At 34.5% G+C, this 25,882-nt stretch overlaps 1 protein-coding gene and 1 long non-coding RNA gene across 2 annotated transcripts; both read left to right on the top strand.

Moving 5' to 3' along the window:
- Positions 1-2,175: 2,175 nt before the first annotated feature.
- Positions 2,176-2,802, top strand: LOC116113628 (pentatricopeptide repeat-containing protein At1g05670, mitochondrial-like). Its single transcript, XM_031399780.1, has one exon. It carries the CDS (start codon positions 2,176-2,178, stop codon positions 2,665-2,667), a length of 492 nt encoding a protein of 163 aa, XP_031255640.1. The 3' UTR covers positions 2,668-2,802.
- A 115-nt stretch (positions 2,803-2,917) lies between these two features.
- Positions 2,918-4,226, top strand: LOC116113591. Its single transcript, XR_004125450.1, has 2 exons — positions 2,918-3,389; positions 3,597-4,226. It is a non-coding gene; the product is annotated as an uncharacterized LOC116113591 (long non-coding RNA).
- Positions 4,227-25,882: the final 21,656 nt, after the last annotated feature.

Below are 25,882 nucleotides of genomic sequence, written 5' to 3'. Positions count from 1 at the left end.
TCTTGATCGACGGTTTGAACAACCAAAGGAACCAAATGTACAATACTGAATGTTGATTGTTGAAACATGAGCAAATGACATAAAGAAAAAAGAAAGAATGGCAATGTTGTAATATAATATAGCAAATATGGATTAAATATTAGACGAAGTGTTAAGACGAATACGTGTCATTACATTAAAGAGAGAATGAGAGAGGGAGTGAAAGGTCAATAATTTTGTTTCGTTTAACGTGCCCTCGGTTTCTGGATAATAACATAAACCCTACAGGTTTCAGATAAATACATTTCATCCCACACTCATTTCCCGTGACATTGTATTATTTAACCACAAATGACAGCCTGTTAGAACCCTAGATAATCCTCAGATGCCGCCTACTCAAATGGCCTCCAAAACCTTTCTTCGTCGTTGTTCTTCTTCTTCTGAAACCAAAATCTCATCTTTATTCACAAATTCAAGTAAAGTGACTACAACTATACCACAAGATTCAGTATATAACGTTGAAATTGTAGCGAGGCTCGATATATTCCTTCTAAAAGACTGTAAACNTTTAAAATGTAAATTTAGTTACAAATAACCCAACTTTTTTGTTTTACCTTAAAAATTTGATGTTAGAAATAAGCGTATAAAATTAATATCTAACAAATTTGACATCCAAGTGATTAAAGAAAAAACTTCAGGGAGCAACTAGATTTATGGCTTTATGAATTAGAGTAGATCATGCATATGTACCTGCAAACCTTTAAAAGAAGAGGTATAAAACATAATCTCACAAGCTTCTCTCACAATCTCTGACAGCTCATAATTTATCAGTTCACAAATAGGTCTTATCTTCTTGTTATGGGTTCTGACTGCCTATTTGCGAGTTGACTAATTATGAACTGTATGTAAAGGGTTGTGAAAGAAGGCTATAAGATCAGGTTGTGGACCTAACATTACTGTTAAAAGAAAGAAAAAGATTTCATGTAATGGTTGTATAAACAATTGACTAATCAAAAGATGTCACATCGAACCTCGGGTGTTAGTTTACAACTTTATGAATCAAACCGTGTCATAGATATATACTAGTAAACTAGGAGAATAAGAAAAACTTTGTTATTTTAGTTGTATATATAATCAACCAATAAAAAAAGAAAAAAAACTTATTCATAATTGATTGTACATTTAATCATCAATAAAATTTTATTTAACTTTTTTCTTGATTGACAGTTTGTGCAACCAAAGAGCCAAATATACAATACTGAATGTTGATTGTTGAAACATGAGCAAATGACATAAAGAAAAAAGAAAAAATGGCAATGTTGTAATATAATATAGCAAATATGGATTAAAAATAAGACGAAGTGTAAAGACGAATACGTGTCATTACATTAAAGAGAGAATGAGAGAGGGAGTGAAAGTCAATAATTTTGCTCCGTTTAACGTGTCGTCGGTGTCTGGATAATTACATGTAAACCCTACAGGTTTCAGATAAGTACCTTTCATCCCACACTCATTTCCCGTGACATTGTGTTATTTAACCACAAATGACAGCCTGTTAGAACCCTAGATAATCCTCAGACGCCGCTACTCAGATGGCCTCCAAAACCTTTCTTCCTCGTTGTTCTTCTTCTTCTGAAACCAAAATCTCATCTTTATTCACAAATTCAAGTAAAGTGACTACAACTATACCACAAGATTCAGTATATAACGTTGAAATTGTAGCGAGGCTCGATATATTCCTTCTAAAAGACTGTAAATAAGGTAATATCAGTCTTGGTGAAGCACGCTATTTCTTTTGTTTAATGACTCATATGCAACCCAAACCACCGATTTCATCATTCAACCGATTGTTTGAGCTCTTGCTAAGAAGAAGTTTTATGGAGACGTTATTTTACTTTACAAGCGACTGGGTCCAATTGGGTTGTTGCCAGATTTAATTACTTTGAATATTANAGAGGTTTGCAGGCTAATGTGGTGACTTTTAATTCAATGACAAATGGGCATTGCAAGGAGAGGAATATCGAGGAAGCTAATTGGTTGTTGGAACTGATGACTCAAAGAGGTTTGCGGCCTAATCTGGTGGCTTTTAGTACAATGATAAATGGGCCTTGCAAGGAAAGGAAGACGAATAAAGCCAATGGATTGTTGGAATTGATGAGTCAAAGAGGTTTGCAGCCTGATGTGGTGACTTTTACTATGGTGATAAACAGGCTTTGCAAGGTGGGGAAGATGGAGGAAGCTAATGGGTTGTTGGAGTTGATGAGTCAAAGAGGTTTGCAGCCTGATGTGGTGACATGCACTACAATGATAAGTGGGCTTTGCAAGGAGGCGAAGGTGGAGGAAGCTAATGAGTTGTTGGAATGGATGATTCAAAGAGGTTTGCAGCCTAATGTGGTGACATTTACTACAATGATAAATAGGCCTTGCAAGGAGGGGAAGATAGAGGACGCTAGTGGGTTGTTGGAATTGATTAGTCAAAGTCGTTTGCAGCCTGATGTGGTGACATTTACTACAATGATAAATGGGCGTTGTAAGGAGGGGAAGATGGAGGAAGCTAATGGGTTGTTGGAATTGATGAGTCAAATAGGTTTGCAACCTAATATGGTTACTTTTAATGCAATGATAAATGGGCTTTCCACGGAGGGGGAGATGGAGGAAGCTAATGCGTTATTGGAATTGATGATTTAAAGAGGTTTGCACTTGCTGTGGTGATTTTTAATTCAATGATTAATGGGCTTTGCAAGGAGGGAATGACGGAGGAAGCTAATGGGTTGTTGGAATTGATGAATGAAGAAGGTTTGCAGCCTAATTAGGTTACTTTTAATACGATGATAAATGGGCTTTGCAAGGCAGGGAAGACGGAGGAAGATAATGGGTTGTTCGAATTGATGAATCAAAGAGGTTTGCAGCCTTGTTTGGTGACTTTTAATGGCATGATAAATGGGCTTTCCAAGGAGGGGAAGATGGAGGAAGCTAATGGGTTGTTGGAATTGATGAGTCAGAGAGGTTTGCAGCCTGATGCGGTGACATTTACTACAATGATAAGTGGGCTTTGCACGGGTGGGAAGATGGTGGAAGGCAATTGGTTGTTGGAATTGATGAGTCAAAGAGGTTTGCAGCCTATAATCTGATCTTCTAGTCTTGACCTTTATAAGTACCCATAGGCTGATTTGGTATCTTTATATGTTGCAACCTTCGATCATAAGTCTTGACATATATAACCCTTTATATTATGTTTTAAGTTTTTAGCTTATTTCAATTTCTTATTGCTCACCTGAATTCTGACTCCTCTAATTATATTAACTCTTATTTTTGCAATGAGTTCTGAATATTCTGAGAGTATAATGCCATGAGGGAAAGATGGCAGTTGATAGTTTTTTTTTCAAATATCTACCGCTAGGTGTTTAACGGTGAGGGAAAATTTTAAGATAGCCCCTTAGGAAATAGACATTTTTTCTTTGTTTAAATGCTTGTTTACCAAAGTTCTCTAAAAGCATGAAGCTAGAACTCCAACATCCAATGGTTATTTTTGCTTTTAAGGAACTTGTCCAACCTTTTGTTTTCTCAAATACTGTTATATTATCATGACTTGGTTCTTCTTTCTCTATTTTTTTTAGGTATACTGCTTCTCCTAACCGTATGGAATAGAAATTCTTCATGTAAAACCTGCTTGATTTAGATTGGGAGAATCCTATGGTTTTATGAAAGCATGTGCTATGGTTCGAATCCGTACTCAATCCTATTTATAGGAGCAGTTGACAATTGAATCCAATTTTTCCATTAATTTCGTATCCGTAATAGTGCGAAAGGAAGGCTTGTCTCCGAGTTGTTCAAGAATAGTGGCGTTGAGTTTATTATTTCACTGATTGCTGATGGGGGACAAAGGCTTCATTGACTTCGTTGCTCATTTGCTTGAAGTGAATCTTAGGACATGCCTTTCTGCAGCTGAGGCTCTGAAGCACCCATGGCAATCATAGCCTTAGAAGTTTCAACCCATATCAGCTCACACAATCTGTTTTCACTCAAATTAAATTCATGTTGTTGGTGACATATGAAGTATGATTTTCCTTTCTCATGCATAGTTGTATTTCAGTTTTCAATTATCAAGAATTTAAATTTGCACGTATCATGTATTTCAAGGATTCATTCCTCGCTTTGTTTTATAAGGTAGTATCGGAATCTCATTACAGTCTTGTTGTACATCAGGAGAATTCTTCTCTCTTGTTTGAGGAAATATACTTTCAGTATCTTTGACTATGTTAGAATTTTTTATATAATTGTAGAACTTCTATCTTTTTAATCTTTTCCTCATTTCTCATAGTCCATTGCTTTATGTTCTAATCAATTACTAAATAGTTGTTCCAGAGTAGATTTATAATGATGTATCTTAGTTCATGAAGCTTTGCTATATGATTTGGTGTGAAGCATCTAAGCAGGGTGTTTTAGTTTATGAAAGGGCAGTCGCTGTGCATAGTCTAGGAGATATATATTGAAGAGAAGAAGCATTTTAGAACGGAGTCTACAATTTTCAAACTCTGTTACATGAAAGAGTGCAAACATTTTTGTTGAAATTTCCTATGGGGGTTTGACGGTGGTGGTGACAAGCTACATGTGTGGTCATGTAGCTGGTTGATTGGTTAGGGGGATTGTATTGGTGTTTTTGTTAGAAGGCTGGATAACTTAATCTTTAAAGAATCAATTAAAGCTTCCTACATTGCCAACTAAGAGCCAGAGGGCTCTCATTACTATATAAAGAATATCTTTGTATTTGTATTGGCCTGTTCTCTGTTGTTTTACGCAGTTTCCAAGTTGAAATGTCCGGCGGTGGCCGCTGGTTGCCAAAATCAGTCGGTGAGTGGGGGTGTTTTTATTAATTATAACTTTTGTCGTGATGCGTCTGTGCTAATTAACAATATATCATAATCATATCTTATGTTTAAAGCATATCCTATACTATTTAGAATAGATTATATTAAAAAAGCGTAACAAAGGAGCTCCATAGTTGTTTTTTGTTTCCTTATTCCTATGTATTCTATTTAAAATGCATGCTATTTTACAGTTCTCAAAATCCAATTTTATTCTATTCAACTCAAAATATTTAATTTTTTTAACCCTTTAGGTTTATTAATTAACTAAACATACCTAACATAAAAAATAATAAATGACAAAACAACCATCCACTCACCCACATATCTTGACAGAGTTGGCCACCACTGCCAGCATTTAATGGGTGGGTGAGAGTGTTTTTCTTAATTTTAAAACTTTTATTGTAGGAGATTTTGACTAAATTAAGAAATATGGAGATTAAAAAATAATATTATCAAACACATTTTCAAATTCGAATCCTATCTTTGTAATAATAACTCAACTTAATTTTTCAAAAATACTACTCAAAATAATAAAACAAACACGCTGTAGATATTCTTTAGAAGCAAGTTGATTAATATAAGATCGGCTCACAACTCTACTTACAAACTTTCTCTCACAATCCCGATGTAGTAGTTCATAATTGATCAACTCAATTTGGTAGGCGAGATCTATTGCAAGCAAATGGGACTTATTTGCGAGCAAACCAATTACGAGCAATTATGTAAAAGTTGTGAGAGGAAGTCTATAAGATTAGGTAGTAAATATAGCACAGCCTGATTAATTGTATCATCCATACTCTCTTTTATTTCAAAATTTCTTCAAAAAAGAATGAAAACTCGTTAAAAGTATTTGAGTAAAAGACCTATTATAATTTGGATATGGATTAGAGTTCATAAATAGATATATAAAATACTATTCATTGAAATCATGAATTTTTTTCCTTTTGAATAAAGGCATTTGAGTTCAATATTGAATTTGACCTAACCATAATTAGGTTGGATTGCATTTAATACAATTTATCTCTGAAGCTGTCAGGCGAGGCGAGGGAAGGCTAGCCGCTCTGAGTAGTTTGAACACTCTCTGCCGTAATTCGAGATATTCAATTCAAGTAGCTACATGAACAAACTTTGAAGCCAGGTTTGCAACATATCATAATCATATGATCTATCCACTATTCTGCAAAAATAGCTATCCTCCATGTTAAAAACATACACCCTCTAAATACTTTCAGCAAAAATATAATTACATCTGAACCCTGCAGGTTTCTGATAAATACATTTTATCCACTCTCATTTCCAGTGAGATGTATAATTTAACCCTCAACACACAAAAGTTTAAGCCAGTGTGAACCCTCGATAGATTATCCACAAACGACGCTACCGAAATATGCTCAAAAGCTTGATTCGTCGTTTTTCTTCTTCTCCTCTCATTCACAAAAGCAGGTAAAGTGACTACAACTATACCACAAGATTAGTACTTAAACAACCCAGCTTCAGAATTTCCTTCAAAAAGATTGTAAAGAAGGAACATCACTCTTGGTGAAGCACGCAATTTCTTTTGTTTAATGATTCATATGCAACCCAAACCACCGATTTCATCATTCAACAGGTTTTTTGGAGCTCTTGCTAAGAAGAAGTTTTATAAAGATGTTATTTTACTTACAAACGATTGGGTTCAACGGGTTGTTACCTGATTTAATTACTTTGAATATTTTGATTAATGTTTTTGTAATGTGGTCGATTTGTGATGGTTTTGCCGTTTTTTGGAGGATTTTGACGTGGGGTTTTAACACCTGACGTTGCGACTTTTAATTCTTTGATTAAGGTTTGTTTGGAGATAGGAGTTTGGAGGCTAGGAGTTGTTCAGGAAATGGCTATGTTTGGGGTCAGGCCTTATTTGTTTTCTAGGTAGTATTATCAATGGTCTTTGCAAAGATGGGTTGGTAGATAAGGCGAAATGTATATTTTTTTGGAAATGAAGAGTGGGAATTAAGCCAAATGTGGTTGTTGTACCACCTAATTACGGTTCTTGTTTTGTGAGAAATTTGGAGGGGGCTAAAAGCTTGTCTTTTGAGATGGTGGATCAAGGTTTGCAGCCTAATTTACTGATTATAATACAATGATAAGTGGGTTTTGCAAAGAGGGGAGATCGACGAAGCTAATGGGGTGATGGAATTGATGAATCAAAAAGCATTGCAGCCTAATGTGGTGACTTTTAATTCAATGATAGATTGGCTTTGCAAGGAGGGAAAGATGGAGGAAGCTAATAGGTTTTGGAATTGATGAATCAAAGAGGTTGCAGCCTAATATTGTGACTTTTAATACAATGATAAATGGGCTTTGTAAGGAGGGAAAGATGGAGGAAGCTAATGGATGGTGGAATTGATGATTCAAAGAGGACTCCAGCCTAATGTGTTGACTTTTAATTCAATGATAAATGGGCTTTCAAGGAGGGGAGAGATGGAAGAAGCTAATGGGATGATGGAATGATGATTCAAAGAGGTTTGCACCCTGATGTGTGACTTTTAATACAATGATAAATGGGCTTTGCAAGGAGGGGAAGATTAGGAAGCTAATGGGTTGTTTGAATTGATGAGTCACGAGAGGTTTCAGCCTGATGTGTGACATTTACAAATGATAAATGGCTTTGCAAGAAGGGGAAGATGGAGGAAGCTAATGCATCTTGAAATTGATGATCCAAAGAGGTGCAGCCTGATGTGGTGACTTTTACTACAATGATATGTAGGCTTTGCAAGGAGTGGAAGATGGAAGAAGCTAATAGGTTGTTGGAATTGATGAGTCAAAGAGGTTCGGAGCCTAATGTGGTGTCTTTTACTTCAATGATAAATGGGCTTTGCAAGGACGGAAGATGGAGGATCTAATGGGTTTTGGAATTGATGAGTCAAAGAGGTTTGCAGCCTTGTTGATTTCTAGTCGACCTTTATAAGGACCCATAGGCTGATTTGGTATCTTTATATATTGCATCCTTCTATCAGAAGTCTTGACATATATAACCCTTCATATGATTTTTAAGTTTTTTTTGCTTATTTCAATTTGTTATTGCTCACCATGAATTCTGATGCTAATTATTTAAACTCTTCTTTTTGCAAAGAGTTTTAGATATTCTGGAGTATATACCATGAGGCAAAGATGGAACTTGATACTTTTTGCAATATCTGCCACTAGGTGTCAAACCGTGAAGGAAATTTTAGATAGCCATTGAGGAAATAGACTTTTTTTTCTTTTTTTAAATGCTGTTTTACCAAAGTTCTCTCAAAGCATGAGCTAGAACTCCTACATCCAATGGTTATTTTTGCTTTTATGGAAGTTGTCCGAATTTTTCTTTGCTCAAATACTGTTATCATTTTTCTCAACAGTGCATGTCTTGACAAGTTGATATATCTGTGGCATACTCAGTTTACTAAGTTCTTTAGTGGTGAATCTATACTTCGTAGGTATAATTTCCTTTCCCAACGAAGCTGTGTTTCAATTTCAATCTCAAGAATATAATTTGCACATATCATGTATTCAAGGATTCGTTCCTTGCTTGTAGATAAGGTAGTATAGGAATCTAATCGCATCTTGTTTTACATTAGGAGAATTCTTCTTTCTTGTATGACTTTCAGTATCTTGGAATATGGTAGAATTTTTTATATAATTTTAGGGCTTTTACCGTTTTAATCCGTTTTCTTATTTTTCAAAGTCGATTGCTGATTTATGTTCCAAGCATTCAGAGCCTGTTTAATAGTTCTGATGCCTAAAATTTATAGGATTCTCCAATGAAGATTTGAAGCAGTATGGTAGGATAATTTGATAATGACGTGCCAAAGATCTCAAGTTGAAATTTTCTGTCCAACCAAAGGTAAATGCGTTTTGATAAGTTTAACATTATCAAGAATATCATCATCAAAGAAAGCAACACTAGAACTAATTACTAATTACTATTCCAAGAGTTGATTTCTAAAGATTGATCTCAATTTCATTGAAGCTTTGCTTATATGATTCCGATCGAAGCATCTAAGCATGGTGTTTTAGTTTATGAAAGGACAGAGGCTAGGAGATATATTTGAAGCGAAGAAGCATTTTGGCTGAAGTGAGTATTGAATACAATTTGGAAAATCTTTTACTTGAACTAGGCTGCAAATTTTGGGTTGAAATTGGTGACGTTTATTCAATGATGAATGGGCTTTGCAAAGAGGGGAAGATGGAGGACGCTAATGGGTTAAGGAACTAACGAGTCAAAGAGGTTTGCAGCCTAATGTGGTGACTTTTAATACAATGATAAATGGGCTTTCAAGGTGGGGAGATGGACAGATAATGGGTTGTTTGAATTGATGAATCAAAGAGGTTTCAGCCTGATGTGGTGACATTCTCTATAATGATAAGTGGCTTTGCGAGGTGGGAAGATGGAGGAAGCTAATGGGTTGTTTGAATTGATGAATCAAAGAGGTTTGTAGCCTGATGTAGTGACGTTCACTATAATGATAAGTGGGCTTTATGAGGTGGGGAAAATGGAGTAAGCTAATGGGTTCTGATTGATGTCAAAGAGGTTCATCAAGAATATCCATCAATCAAAGAAAAATGCAACACTAGAACTAATTACTGTTCAAGAGTTGATTCTAAGATTTGATCTCAATTTACTGAAGCTTGCTTATACATTTCTTGTGTCATCATCTAAGCAAGGTGTCTTAGTTGATGAAATGACGGTCGTCGTGATGAGACTAGGAGATATATATGAGGAGAAGAAGCGTTTTAGGCTGAAGTGAGTACATTTGCAAACTCTTTCACATGAACCATGCTGCAAATTGTTGTTGAAATTTGCATGTCTATTGTGGAAGAAGATAGAAACATGAGATCAACAATGGATTCAAATTTGCACGGCCTCTTCAGAACAAGAAGCTGAAACTGAAGTCAACTGTGTGGAAAATTAATTGCTGCAATATTTGAGGTATAATTTGTTTCTGTTTTTGTATGTTTTGTTTTAAGGATTTCCAAGATGAACATTTTGATTATATGAAGGATTACTCATGGGATTTGCAAATGTACATAGGAGAGAGTGTAATGTTTATGCAATATATTTGTGTAGGTTTAGAAAAAGATTTTGTGTTTTCTATTAGTTTGTGAGAGGACAATAGACCTTCCTAAATGAAGAAAAAGGTGTTTAAGGGTTGTTTTATTTGCATAAATAGTTTGTGTAGTAATTAGAACTATCAAAGTCCTAAATTTGAGGATGAATTCTTACTGTAAAAAAGTTTAATGATTGTTAGCGTAATATTATACAAAGGTGGTAAACATTATATCCAAGCACATAAAATTTTAAGAAAACTGAAAAGATCACAAGATACAACACAGTTTAGATTATGAAATGATGACTAATAGATTTGTATAACGTTATGGCAAGATTCTTTCACTTATTTTTCAGTCTTAATAGTAAATAGCATTGGCAAAGTTGAATTATCAAACATTTCAATTGATATATTCTCAAATACGAAACCAGATTCACTTAATTTGTCTATAAGTTCCAATAAAGATAATGTTAGAGAGATTAGTATCTTCAAAAAACTCATCTAAAAGTTGGAGAAGATTCATGTAACGCCCCCTTGAGGTATGTTGCTAGGTTATGGTGTATGCATAAATGTTTATTGTTTTGCTTTATTTGGGTTGATATATTGTTAATATTGGTTGGTTGGCCCTTAGTGAATTTTATTAAGGTTATTTGAGAAAAATATGAAGAAATCCCTTAAACTTTCATTAGGGGTAAAATGGTCTTTCACTCAAAATTAATTGAAAGTGTGGAGTGAAAAAAAATAGAATTTCATAGAGAATGCATTAAAATGAGGGCATTATTGTAATTGACTAAGGGACATAGATAGAATTTCTAAGAAAGAGCAAGGGCAAAATGGGAAGACATGTGTTAATTGTGAGTTAATAAGGGTTTGGTCTAGAAAACCCTTCATTTTCTTCTCCACCGCCAACTTCTTCTCGCCACTTCTCTCAATCTTTTTTTCAATATTTCAAGATATTCAAGAATTTTAGAGAGTTTTTTGAGTAGGTGGGGATAGAAACCTTATCTAAAGCACCCTAAGGTAAGGATTTTTGCTTTAGTGTGAAGTTTTGCTTTTATATATATATATATAATATTGAAGTCTTAGGGTTTTATTGTTTAAAGGTGTAGAGAAGAGACAACTATCGAAGGAAAGGAAAATGTTAGTGAAATCTCTCCATTACAAGGTAAGTAAATCCAACCAAGTGTGAGATTCAAGAAAAGTAAATGAGTAGAGATTTATTTTAATATGTATATATATGTTATCTATCTAAGAAATTAGATGAGATGTGTGCTTGTCATAGTTGTTGGACATGCGTAAATTAGGAGAAGTGTTTTTAAGATGTGATGAGAGTATGTAGTTTGAGATGAAGTGGAGGAATTGAGTAATTTCTTTGGGAGTATTCTTTTATGACAGAAATTATAGCTATGTGAGGGAGTTTCCTCTCATTTTGGATGTGGAAGAGAGGAGTGAGTTATAGATAAAGTAGAGTTTGTGTATGCACATTAGTTGTTTGATGAAATGCCTGAGTGAAAAACTGCCCTGTCACAGCCGTGAATTTTTGTGTGATTTTTGGTCATCTACAGATTGAACTGGGTTAGACCAAAACATAAATTGTAGCCCTGTCTCTAAGCTTTAAAACGAGACCAAAATCATAGCAATCCGAATGTATAACTCAAGTTATGCCTTCTGAGTGTGACTGCACAGAAGACGTTTTGATGCAATATTGCATTTGTGCATTTCGTAAGTGCATTAAGTAAGAAACTTTAAGCATAAACCATCCTTTGCTAATTGTGCATTGAGAAGTAGTTTGAAAAGAGTAGAGAACTTTGTGAATGGGCTACTCTATAAGTAAAGAGAATGAGAAAAATCTAAGAACGGGTTGGTGCTTTGTGAACTCTACCCAGTTATGAAGAATGGGTTGGTGCTTAGTGAACTCACCCCGAAGTCACGAAGAGTGGGTTGGTGCTTTGTGAACTCCACCCGCCGTGCTTCCGGTAAGATGAGGCCATGACATTCAAGTGAGAAAGAATGAGAAAAAATGAGAAAAAAATGAGAAGAATAGAGGAAGAGATGAATAGAAGTCAGAAGAGTGGGTGGGTACTTTGTGATCTCCACTTTATGCCTCCGGTAAGATGGGACCGTGACATGCAATAGAAAGTTGATAGAAAAGAGCTATGGGAAGAGAAATAGAAAGAGAAAATAAATATATGAGAAGAGTGTAAGGAAGAATTAAGAGAAAGAGTTACGGGGGTAGACAAGTAGAGGATTTACTTACTAAGCATTATTTTGTGCTCACCCCATTGTTTTTCTTTGTGTTTGCAGGATCTAGGTGAGGACGCGGTCGGATGGGCGTCGGCAAGTGAGGAGTAATAGCTACACTGTCCACTGTTTTTGATAACTTTTACTAATGATGCCTTACTTTGTATAAAGAAATTAAATGTATTAAAATAAAATTTTGGGCCCATTTGCTTTTGCTAATATAAATATATGTACTTGATATATTTCTATGAGTATCCTAGAATGAAGCAGTTATTACAATTCAAGTATTATCTGAAAATAATTAAACTAAATGTAATCCCCATAGTTTTAAAAATAACAAAATCCACCCTAGAAAGTTGAAAGTACAACATATCATAAGAGTATTTCTCTTGTTTCTGAAACTGACGAGGTTAATAAACTATCCAACCACCATCAAATCATATGATTAAAATCCAAAAGACTCCACAAATGAAAAAGCCTCAAATTGTCTCAAAAACCAACAAAACCCTAAAAGTTAAAAAATACACAAACCACCCCAAAGTACAAATATTTCACATTTCATTCAGCTAACACCAAGGCTACGGAATTCAGTTAAACAACTGTTCACACACAAGTGGGTTTCTCAGTAAGAAGCAAACTAGTATCACTCACATGATCTTAATCCAAACGGTAAATAAATAAACATTCTATAGTTATCCAAAAACAAGAAAACCCTTAAAGTTAAAAACTACCATAAAATACACCTAGAGTACAAATGTTTTAGAGTCCATTCTAAATATTTCACCCATCGCTAGAGCCACTGAGTTTACTTAAACAACTGATCAAGTCACACACAAATGGTTTATGTAATGCAGTAGAAGAAACCTGAAAAGAAAAGAGAAGAAAAATGTACCTTTAAGCTGTTAGAGAAGGTGTTGGCGCTGAGAGGAGATCCATTGATTTTCACATATAAGAAAAAAAAAATGAAATGTTATATAAGAAAGGACACTGAGATGAGCGATGAATTCTACGAAATTTTTTTTTTAAATTAGAAAAAAATAAAAGAGTGGGATTTTTCTGTTTTTGTACTGGTAGTTTATTTGAAGCAATGGTGGAAGAGAGAGAAAGCTAGACTGATTGTGATAAGGACAGACGCTATGATTTATTAAAAAACTAGATAGAAAGCCCACGCAATGCGTGGGCATGTTTATAGAATTTTTTTCATTATTATTAATTGTTGTCTGACATTAAATTATTTGTATTGAAGTTAATTTTTTATTGAATTGACAATTAAAGGAATAATAATAAAAATATTACACACCAAATAATGATATTAAATTTAAATATATATTTAATGTTGGTGTGAAGATACTGGACATGTTCTAGTATTGTGTACTCCACCATTTAACACATAAAACAAACTCTTTGTTCTTGATCTTCTTTCTTATCTTTTTTCTTTCTGAAAATAATAGTAATAAATTGAAGTTCCTGGCCAAGTCTTCTCATATTGCATTGCACCACAAAATCATTTAACTCTTTGTAGTAAGTTACCAATACCAAAAATTTTAAGCTGTATATCTATCAACTAACTATCCAAAAACAAATGAACAACTTTCTACTTTACACAGAAAACAATGTAAATCAATCTAACTAATAAATTCAATCTTTATCTCGATCTATCATTTTCTCTTCTTTTTAAAATAGAAGCCTGAATTAGTACTGAGTTTAGGTTGGTGAACATGGTACTCGGGTGAAATAGCCGTGAATATTATAATACAACTGAGCATGGCTAACCCCAATCCTAAACAATTATCAACCATGGATTTTGGATATCGTTTAGATACATGTCTCCTTTGTACAAATGTCAGTTTATCTAGAAGACCTGTTTTGTAGTCACCACTGCCAACCCATATGTGTAGAGACCAAGGAAAATGTGTCATGGCAATACAATAATTCTTGATTTCAATCAAAGTAACTGCAACATTGTTATACTATTCTCTCTAGTGTTATGTAATACCAAAATTATCTTAATTTCTTAAAGTTTATACACCATCCCAACAAAATTTGTTGTATAATAAAAATTGCTTGATCCTCCTGGATCTCTTCTCTTTCGGTAAGTTATTTGCAATTGTCATCTTTCAACCATTGTTTTAAAAACCGGATTGGTCGTTGACTCGGTCGAAAGGCCGGTTCGCAGGTACCGGTCCAACCTAATGAACCGGTTGGTCTGACGATATAGAGCAGTCACATCTTTAAACAATTCTATTAATTGTTAGTATGAAAACTAGTAAATACATCCTAAAACTTACCTATAAACCCTGTAAATTTAAAATAAGCAAATGCATCCTGCAGATTTATGATTATTATTTTTTTCCTCTCCCCATCACTTCCATCTTTCTCCTTTTTTTCTCTCCCATCACTTTCTTCTTTCTCTTTTTTCTCTCTCTCTCCCCATCACTCCCCGTCACTTTCATCTTTCTTCTAACAATTCGTGTCTCTCTTCTTCTTTCTTTTTTTTTCTTCTAACACATTTGTGTCTCTCTACTGTAATTTTTCTCTCCTCTTCTCTTTCTCTTCATCTCCTCTTTTTCTTCTTCTAATCTTCTCCTTACTCTTTCTCTTGTCTCCTCTCTCTCTTTTCTTCTTCTTCCCTGTCCTTACTTTTTCTTCTTTACTTGTATGTTAGAGTAGTGAAGAAGAATAGAATATGAAAAGGGAAGATACAATTTGATTTTTTTATTCAAATAAAATGAAGAATGAAACCGTGTTGCAAATGTTTTAGGGATTAGGAATATTAAGTTCCACTAGTCCATTGCGTATCTAAAGCAGGTTTAATGACATTCCTAGTTTTTATATTAACCCGAACCAGTAAGCTGGCTTTTGGTCAAACCGCTTGGACCGGTTGTCCGGTCTGGGTTTTAAATAGAGCTTTTAGCAACCAAATTTCACAAATCTCGGACTTCAATAATTCAGTTACACTCTAACAATATCTGTCCACAACCAAACATATGATTAGCTTCCAATGATATAGTAACTTAAAGATCAAATTCAAGTTATATGGGATTTTAACACTCCTAACCTGTGATATTTCCAAGACTTGGAACTGAATTTCTTGAGTTATGGACTAAAAATCAGGCCTTTCTAGCTCAAATTAATCTAATTCTGAAATTAAACCACAGAAGCTGGAAATATGAGAAATCTAGTTTTGTATAGCTGTGAAAATGGTAAATCTCTTCTTTACAGTCACCAATTGAACAATAAATAAATGAAATAGAACAATTAAGATTTAAACTAATAGAAGTCACAAAGTAAGATGATATCCAGATAAAGTCACAAATTTTCAATTTAAGAAACAACACAAAATCGTAGCACAAGATAGTCATTGGGTGGTTTCAAGATTCTGGTAAAGATTGATTCCTGCAAATACCAAGAAACGAATCCATGATTAGAGCACCAATAACATTTTATCACCAATCATTCTGAAATTTGGTGAAGTTTGTGCATCTGCTAAAAAAAAGAATCAACCCCATAACTAAAAGTATTGCAGATACATATTCATGATCGGGTATTTTCGTTTGAGGCCTAGATGAATGTTCCGATGACCATTACAGGCAAAACCTGAGATGACAAAATAAATTTCCAATTATAGCCAAATTGATCCCGTTTACTTGATTCACATTGCAAGAGTCAACGAGCTAATTTGAATCATTTACACCATTATAGATAAGAGACCCAATTTGACTATCAAACAAAAACTGAAGTTATCAAAACGTCTAGTAAGGAAAATCGTTATTTTTTTTAACATGAAATTAAAAAAATATATGGAGTTAAACATTTACCTTTCTCAATTTGAACATGAGTTGTGCTCATAGTTAAGAAAGCCAAGACTTTTTGGTAAGTCATGAGAACCCCTTAAGACTGGAGAGAGCTTCACATTAGTCTTCCATGGATTCATCTTTTTAGTGGTGAAACCTTGAAGATAAATAGAACAATATAGACAAAATCCTGAACAAATGTGAAGTACCAACCGTAACTGGGAAAACGAGGTTCCATTGATAAAAATTTACAAACTAATCCTTGAAATTTCATATCACTAATTAACAATACTAAAAGAAAATCATTAAAATGTTACCAATACATTAGTACTTATATGCAAATTATACCTGAATTGGAGCCTATGTATACAAATTCCTGCAATTACGTATAATTAGTTGACAATCAAACAGATCAAATAATTAATTACTGAAAAAGTTAATTCTCAACTCTATGTGGAGGCTGAGAAACTTGAGAAAAAAAAAATATACATTTTTAGCACATATATTTCCTTGAGCGTATTCCTCAATTTATTGATGACAAAAACATATTTCGCAGAACTGAAACCTCATATCTTTCAACCGCATATCAACATTGCTTAAAAAACGGAAGGAAAATAACATAAATCTCCAAGTTCCATTTTTCTTTCCTTGGTAGTCAATTTTCTCTAAGATCAACAGAATCTAAAAAAAAACTAAAAATGATTATTCCTTACAACTTCTCAGTTTCCCTCTGGAATGTTAATCTTTTGTCCATTTTGTATACCCTTCTCAACTACTTATTCCAATACCTTTTTCACTTGAACAACCTTCTCGTCCTTACACACTGTGCAGCGATCCTTTTGCTAATATTTCTCCAGCCCAATTGATCCATCCTTCTTCACTAACCTCTTCCTAGGTTCCAATACCTACAAATAAAGCAATCACACTAAATTATCAAATCATAAAGACAATGCCTGGTTGAATAAGCAATTATTTTATATTATACTAACCCTGCAAGGGTACAAGTCCCTGCCATTGGTCTCAAAGTGATAATATATGCCTTTATAAAAATTAAAAACAACCCATCAAAGACCACTGTGAAATCAATAGTAAAAACTAAAGATAAACCCATCAGACCATACAAATCATTATACAAAAAAACTAAACACAACCATAAAAGTAAACAACTTCTTGGCATGATTCTGGCACAAGGTGAATGTGAAGGGACTAATGTGGCTATTATTACTAATAAAAAAACAATTTCAACAAATAAAGTTCTCTTGAGACCTTTGGAATGCCCTATTTAATTGTTATTAATATTTAGGTGAATGTGAAAGGACTAACATGAATCTATATAGCTTTAATTAGACATTTGATACCAAATATGTGCTATACTAAATAAATAGCAATTACATATAAACAAATTTTTCTGAGACTTTTGGGATGCCACTATTTAATTGTTATTAATTTTAAGTGAATGTGAAGGGTCTAACATGAATCTCCTACATAGCAATCTATATTAATAGAGCTCCTAAGATTCCATGTCGCATCCTACGTGGATTCCAAATGGCGATCATAGAGAGGGTGGGCTTCAGGATTATATAGATATACAGATTGTAAATTGGTATTAAATTTTACTTAATGGGATTATTATTTTGATTTATGCTTGAGAAAATAAATGGTCATTATAAATTAAATTAATCCCATTCACGTGGGATGAACATGGCATTTGCGTGTTCGAAATTTATATCCATATCAATATTGATTTTTTTTTTTTTTTCTATGATTGGAGCGTTTCGATAATTTGTGCACATCTCAACTATTTTTTAGGTATTTGACAATTATCAGCTGACTAAGAGTTCTAGTAGCCACCGGTGTAACAACCTTAGAGACTCAAACTCGAGAGACAAAACTATCGGCCAAATAAGGTAGTAATTTATGTGTTGCTTGAGAGACAAAACTATCACTGAATAGTAGTAATTTATGTTGTTGCTAATATGGGTGACCACTGAGGGGATTTATCCGAATCAACTTCAGGGGCCTAATGATTAGTTGACGCGCAAGTTGCCCGGACATTCTGATCACCAAATATATATAATAATAATAATATAATAATCATAATAGTAAATAAATTTATGTGCCAGTTCTCTCTTTACAATTTTTGTCATGGATCACAATTCATATCACATGGCCTGATTTTAGGTGTCGGGTATTACATGGTTTGTCTATTTTTGAGCAAATTTCGGATTTTGGCTTGACTTGTTGGGGATAAGTTGATGAGATATGTAATAAAATCATACATTTTTTTGAAAATTGATTAAAAAACACTGTTCAACTTTCAGGGTTGTCTACGTCGTACCTATGCAAGCACGTTGATATGGACAAATATGCATAATTTTAAATATTATGTGTATAAACTTATGACAAAATATAAATTTAGTTACAATAACACACTCTTTTGTTTTACCTTAAAAATTTGGTGTTAGAATTTAGAATAAGGGTTGTTTGCACTGTACCTATGTAAGCATGTTGATGGACAAATATGCAGAATTTTAAATATTATATTTCTAAACTTAAAATAAAATAAGTGTGTAAAATCTAATTTAGTTACAAATGATGTTCCTTATATGAATACCATTCATTTAGTCGTTCCTTCATAAAAAACGACAATTCCTTCTGTTAGCAACAATCATTCCTTCATAAAGAACGGTTGTTACTTATGAATGAACGACCGTTTCTTTGGTCTAGTTAAAGTTATTTTGACGTAACAACGCTAACTCAGCTACCACTAATTAGGTTTTAAGAGAAGTTTGTGAGAAAAAAGTTATTGGCGTAGCATACTGTACCTTATAATGGTTGTATAAATAATCGACTAATCAAAAGATGTCACATCAAAACTCAGGTGCCAATTTACACTTTATGAATCAAACCATGTCATAAATATTTAAGAGTAACCGGAGAGAAGAAAAAACTTTGTAATTCAATGTACATACAGTAAACCAATCGGAAAAAAAAAATATTCATAATTATTGTACATACAATCATCAATAAACTTGATTGCAGTTGATACAACCGAAGAACCAATATACTGTATGTTGAAAACATGAGCAACTAGCATAAGAAAAGAGGAAAATGGCAATGTTGTTAATAAATAGCAAATATGGTTTAAAAATAAGATGAAGGGTAAAGATGAACCATGTCATTACATTAAAGATACAATGAGCTCAAGTGTCTGTATAATTACATGCAACCCTACAGTTTCAGATAAACATTTCATCCCACTCTATTTCCGGGAGAATTGTGTTATTTAAATGTAACCTACAAACGACTAAGCCAGTTTGAACCCTAGATAATCCACAAACGCCGCTACTCAAATGGCCTCCAAAACCTTTCTTCGTCGTGCTATTCTTCTTCTGAAACCAAATTCTCATCTTTATTGACAAATTCATGTAAGTGACTACACTATACCAAAATATTCAGTACATAACGTTGAAGAGGTAGCGAGGCTTGATAAATTCCTTCAAAAAGATTGTAAAGAAGGTACTATCACTCTTGATGAAGCACGCCATTCTTTTGTTTAATGACTCAGGTGCAACCGAAACCACCGATTTCTTCATTCAACCAGTTGTTTGGAGCTCTTGTCTAAGAAAAGTTTTATGAAGAAGTTATTTTGTTGTACAAGAGGTGGTTTAATTGGGTTGTTGCCGGATTTGATTACTTTGAATATTTTAATTAATTGTTTTGTAGTGTGGGTAGAGTATGTGATGGTTTGTGTGTTTTTTGGAGGATTTTTAGGCGGGGTTTTAGCCCAAATGTTGCGACTTTGACTTCTTTGATTAAAGGATTCTGTTTGGAGAATAGGAGTTCGGAGGCTGAGAGGTTGTACAAGAAAATGGCGTGTGTTGGGATTATGCCTAACGTGATTACTTATTGACTTTGATTAATGGGTTGTGTCAACAGGTAAGGTAGAGGAAGCTAATGGTTGATGGAATTGATGATTCAAAGAGGTTTGCAGCCTAATGTGGTGACATTTATACAATGATAAAGTGGCTTTGTAGGGAGGGGAAGATGGAAGAAGCTAATAGGTTGCTGAATTGATGAGTCAAAGAGGTTTGCAGCCTGATGTGGTGACGTTTATACAATGATAAGTGGGCTTTGCAAAGTGGGGAAGATGGAGGAAGCTAATGCCTTGATGGAATTGATTAGTCAACAGGTTTGCACCTGACGTGGCGACGTTTAATACAATATAATGGGCTTCGCAAGGAAGGGAAGATGGAGAAAGCTAATGGCTTTGGAATTGATGAGTCAAAGAGGTTTGCAGCCTGATGTGGTGACTTTTACTACAATGATAAATGGGTTTTGCAAGGAGGGGAAGATGGAGGAAGCTATGTGTTTTTGGAGTTGATGAGTCAAGAGGTTTGCAGCCTGATGTGTGTGATAATACACTGATAAGTGGCTTGCAAGGAGGGGAAGATGGAGGAAGCTAATGGGGTGATCGAATTGATGAGTCAAGGAGGTTTGCAGCCTGATGCGTGACTTTACTACAATGATAAATGGCTTTGCAAGGAGGGAAGATGGAGGAAGCTAATGTGTTTTTGAGTTGTGAGTCAAAGAGGTTTGCAGCCTAATGTGGTGGTGTTCACTACAATGATAGGTGGTCTTTGCAAGGTGGGGAAGATGGAGGCAGCTAATGGCTTGATGGAATTGATCGTCAAAGAGGTTTACAGCCTGATGTGGTGACATTTAATACAATGATAAGTGGGCTTTGCAAGGAGGGGAGATGGAGGAAGCTAAGGCTTGATGAATTGACGAGTCAAAGAGGTTTGCAACCTGATGTGGGTGACATTCACTACAATCATAAGTGGGTTTGCAAGGTGGGAAGATGGAGGAGCTAATGGGTTGTTTGAATTGATGAATCAAAGAGGTTTGCAGCCTGATGTGGTGGCGTTCACTGCAATGATAAGTGGCTTTGCAAGGGGGGGAGATGGAGGAAGCTAATGGGTTGTTTGAATTGATGAATCAAAGAGTTTGCGGCCTGATGTGGTTGCGTGCACTGCAATGATAAGTGGGCTTTGCAAGGTGAGGAAGATGGAGGAAGCTAATGGGTTGTTTGAATTGATGAATCAAAGTTTGCAACCTGCTGTGGTGGCGTTCACTACAATATAGGTGGGCTTTGCGAGGTGGGAAAGATGCAGGAAGCTAATGGGTTGTTGGAATTGATGAATCAAGAGGTTTATCAAGAAATCCATCAATCAACGAAAAATGCAACACTGGAACTATTGCTAAATACGGTTCCAAGAGTTGATTTCGGATTTGATCTCTATTTCACTGAAGCTTTGTTTATACGATTTCGGGTGTGAAGCATCTAAGCAGGGTGTTTTAGTTGATGGAATGGTGGTGTCGTGAAGAGACTAGAGATAATATTGAGAAGAAGTCTTTCAGGCTGAAGTGAGTACAATTTAGAAATGTTATTATAGGAAGAGTGTAATGTTTACTGCTTTTCCTAACCTTATTGTAGAACTTCTTCATGTAAAACCTGCTTGATTTAGATGTGGAGAATCCAACGGTTTTATGGAAGCATGTGCTATGGTTCGAATCTTTAGTCAATCCTATTTTAGGAGTAGTTACAATTGAATCCACTTTTTCCATTAATTTCGTATCCGTAATAGTACAAAAGGAAGGCTCATCTCCGAGTTGTTCAAGAATAGTGGCGTTGAGTTTATTATTTCGCTGATTGCTGATGGGGGACTAGGGACTTCGTTGCTCATTTGTTTGAAGTGAATCTTTGGACATGCCTCTCTGCATCTGAGGCTCTGAAGCATCCATGGCAATCATAGCCTTAGAAGTTTGAACCCATAATAGCTCACACAATCTGTATTCGCTCCAACTAAATTCATGTTGTTGGTGACATATGAAGTAAGATTCTCCTTTCTCATACATAGTTGTATTTAAGTTTTCCATTATCAAGAATTATCAGTATTTCAAGGATTCGTTCCTCGCTTTGTTTTATAAGGTAGTATCGGAATCTCATTACAGTCGTGTTGTACATCAGGAGAATTCTTCTTTCTTGTTTGAGAAATATACTTTCAGTATCTTTGACTTATTAGAATTTTTTATATAATTTTAGAACATCTATCTTTTTAATCCTTTTCCTATTTCTCTAGTCCATTGCTTATTTATGTTCTAATCGTTACTAAATACTGTTCCGAGTAGATTTATGATGATACATCTCAATTTCTGAAGCCTTGCTTATATGACTGTGTGAGCATCTAAGCAGGCTATTATGAAAGGGCTCTCGCTGTGCATAGTCTAGGAGATATATATGAAGAGAAGAAGCATTTTAGACTAAAGTGAGTACAATTTTCAATCTCTTTTACATGAAATAGCTGCAACATTTTTGTTGAAATTTCTCTATGTGGGGTTTGACGGTGGTGATGACAAGCTACATGTGTGGCCGTGTGCATTGGTTGATTGGTAGGGGGACTGTATTGTTGGTTTCTTTTAGGAGGCTGGATAACTTAATCTTTAAGAATCAATCCAAGCTTCCATATATTTGCAGTCTAAGAGTGAGAGGGCTCTCATCACTATGTATATAGTTAATTTACAACAACAGGTCGTCTGCACGAATCATGCTTTGTATTTGTACTGGCCTGTTCTCTTAAAGAACCAATCAAGGCTTCCATATATTTGCTGTCAAGAGCGAGAGGGTTGTCATCACACGTAAATTAACAAATTATAAAGACAATGCCTAGTTAATAAGCTACTATCTTCACATTATAACTGACCCAGTAAGGGTACCATAAATCTATGCCTTTACAAAATTAAAGACAACCCTCAAAGACCAATGTGTAAGGGTACCATAAATCTATGCCTTTACAAAAATTAAAGACACCCCATCAAAGACCAATGTGAAATCAATAGCGGAAACTAAAGATAAACCCATCAAGACCATACAAATCATTAACAGTAAACTAACACAACCATAAAAAATAAACAACTTCTTGGCATGATTTCGATACAAGGTGAATTGGGACTAGTGTGTGCTATTATATTAATAAAAAACAATTTACATATAAACAAACTTTCTTGGACCTTTGGATACCATTATATATTGTTATTAATATTTAGGTGAATGTGAAAGGATTAACATAAATTTTCCTATACAGCAATCATATATTAATGACTCCTAAATCTATGTGGCATCCTGCGAGGAGTCCAAATGGCGATCAATAGTGGGTGGGCTTCAAGATTATATTATTTGATTGTGATCTTCTAGAAAATAAATAGTTACTAGTAAATTATAATTAATCCCTTCACGTGGGGATGAACATGGCATTTGCAGGTTCAGAATTTAGATCCATATATATTGATTTTTTTTTTTTTATAATGATTGGAGCGTTCGGCAAATTGTGCATATCTCAACTATTTTTTAGAGATTTTGAAAATTATCGCTGAATAGAGTTCTAGTAGCCACCAATATTAACAACCTTGCTCGAACTTGAGAGACAAAACTATCAACCAAATAAGGTAGCAATTATGTGTTCCTAATAGGGGTGACTACAAAGGGGATTTATCGATTGTCAACTTCAGGGCCCTGAATGATTAGTTGAGGAGCACACAAGCTGGTCGGTAGTCCGATCACCAAAAAAATATTAAATAAATTTATGTGCCATTTCTCTCTTTACAGTACTTGTTATGATCACAATTCATATCACATGGCCTGATTTTAGGTTGTGCGGTATTACATGGTTTGTCCATTTTCAGCAAATTTCGGGTTTTGGCTTGACTTGTTAGGAATAAGTCGATGGGATATATAATAAAAATCATCAACTTTATTGAAAATTGATTAAGGATTGTCTGCGTGGTACCTATGCAAGCATGTTGATAATGGATAAATATGCATAGTTTTAAATATTATGTGTATAAACTTAAAACAAAATAAGTGTTTAAAATGTAAATTTAGTTACAAAAACCCCCTTTTTGTTTACCTTAAAAATTTGATGTTGGAAATAAGGGTATAAAATTAATATCTAACAAATTTGACATCCAAGTGATTAAATAAAAAACTTCAGGGAGCAACTAGATTTATGGCTTTATGAATTAGAGTAGATCATGCATACGTACCTGCAAACCTTTAAAAGATGAGGTATAAAACATAATCTCACAACCTTCTCTCACAATCCCCGACAGCTCACAATTTATCAGCACACAATTGTCTTACCTCTTGTTTGGTTATGTCTACATATTGCAAGTTGACTAATTATAACTGCATATAAAGGGTTATGAGAGAGGTTGTAAGATCGGGTTGTGGACCTATATTACTGTTAAAGAAAGAAAAGATTTCTGTAATAGTTGTCAAACAATTGACTAATCAAAAGATGTCATCGAACCTCTCGGGTGTTAGTTTCAACTTTATGAATCAAACCATGTCATAGTATATACTAGTAAACCAGGAGAATAAGAAAAACTTGTTATTTCAGTTGTATATATAATCAACCAATAAAAAAGAAAAAAAACTTATTTATATTGATGTACATGAGATAGAATCATCATAAAATTTTATTAACTTTTTCTTGATCGACGGTTTGAACAACCAAAGGAACCAATGTACAATACTGAATGTTGATTGTTGAAACATGAGCAAATGACATAAGAAAAAAGAAGAATGGCAATGTTGTAATAATATGCAAATATGGATTAAATATGAGCCGAAGTGTTAAGACGAATACGTGTCATTACATTAAAGAGAGTGAGAGAGGAGTGAAAGGTCTAATTTTGTTTCGTTTAACGTGCCCTCGGTTTCTGGATAATAACATAAACCCTACAGGTTTCAGATAATACATTTCATCCCACACTCATTTCCGTGACATTGTATTATTTACCACAAATGACCAGCCTGTTGAACCCTAGATAATCCTCACGCCGCACTCAAATGGCCTCCAAAACCTTTCTTCGTCGTTGTTCTTCTTCTTCTGAAACCAAAATCTCATCTTTATTCACAATTCAGTAAAGTGACTACAACTATACCACAAGATTCAGTATATAACGTTGAAATTGTAGCGAGGCTCGTATATTCCTTCTAAAAGACTGTAAATAAGTATATCAGTCTTGGTGAAGCGCGCTATTCTTTTGTTTAATGACTCATATGCAACCCAAACCACCGATTTCATCATTCAACCGATTGTTTGAGCTCTTGCTAAGAAGAAGTTTATGAGACGTTATTTTACTTTACAAGCGACTGGGTCCAATTGGGTTTTGCCAGATTTAATTACTTTGAATATTTTTATTAATTGTTTTTGATGGTTTTGTTGTTTTGGGAGGATTTTGAGGTGGGGTTTTACCCAGATGCTGTAACTTTTAATTCTTTGATTAAAGGTTTGGTTTGGAGAATAGTTTAGAGGCTACGGAGTTGTTCAGAAAATGGATGTGTTTGGGGTCAGGCCAGATATGTTTCTATGTAGTATTATCAATGGTCTTTGCAAAGATGGGTTGGTAGATATGGCTAAAGAATTGTTTTCGGAAATGAAGAGTAGAGGAATTAAGCCAAATGTGGTGTTTTATGGGAAATTTGGAGGCTGAGAGATTTTTAATGAGATGGTGGATCAAGGTTTGCAGACTCTTTACTGACTTATAATACAATATAAGTGGTTTTGCAAGGAGGGGAAGATGGAGGAAGCTAACTGGTTGATGGAATTGATGATTCAAAGAGGTTTGCAGCTGATGTGGTGACTTTTAATTCAATGATTAATGGGCTTTGCGAGGAGGGAAAGATGGGACTAATGTGTGTTGAATTGATGAATGAAGAGGTTTGCAGCCTAATTTGGTGACTTTTAATACATGATAAATGGTTTGCTAGGAGGGAAGATGGAGGAAGCTATGGGTTGTTCGAATTGATGAATCAAAGAGGTTTGCAGCCTAATGTTGTGACTTTTAATACAATGATAAGTGGGCTTTG

Source organism: Pistacia vera, unplaced genomic scaffold (assembly GCF_008641045.1).
Source record: "Pistacia vera cultivar Batoury unplaced genomic scaffold, PisVer_v2 Contig686, whole genome shotgun sequence".
Taxonomy (NCBI): Eukaryota; Viridiplantae; Streptophyta; class Magnoliopsida; order Sapindales; family Anacardiaceae; genus Pistacia; species Pistacia vera.
This window is presented reverse-complemented; position numbering and strand designations above follow the sequence as displayed.

Excerpts from the sequence above, each read along its gene's own strand:
- LOC116113628 (XM_031399780.1), top strand. The coding sequence starts at position 2,176 with ATGGTGATAAACAGGCTTTGCAAGGTGGGGAAGATGGAGGAAGCTAAT.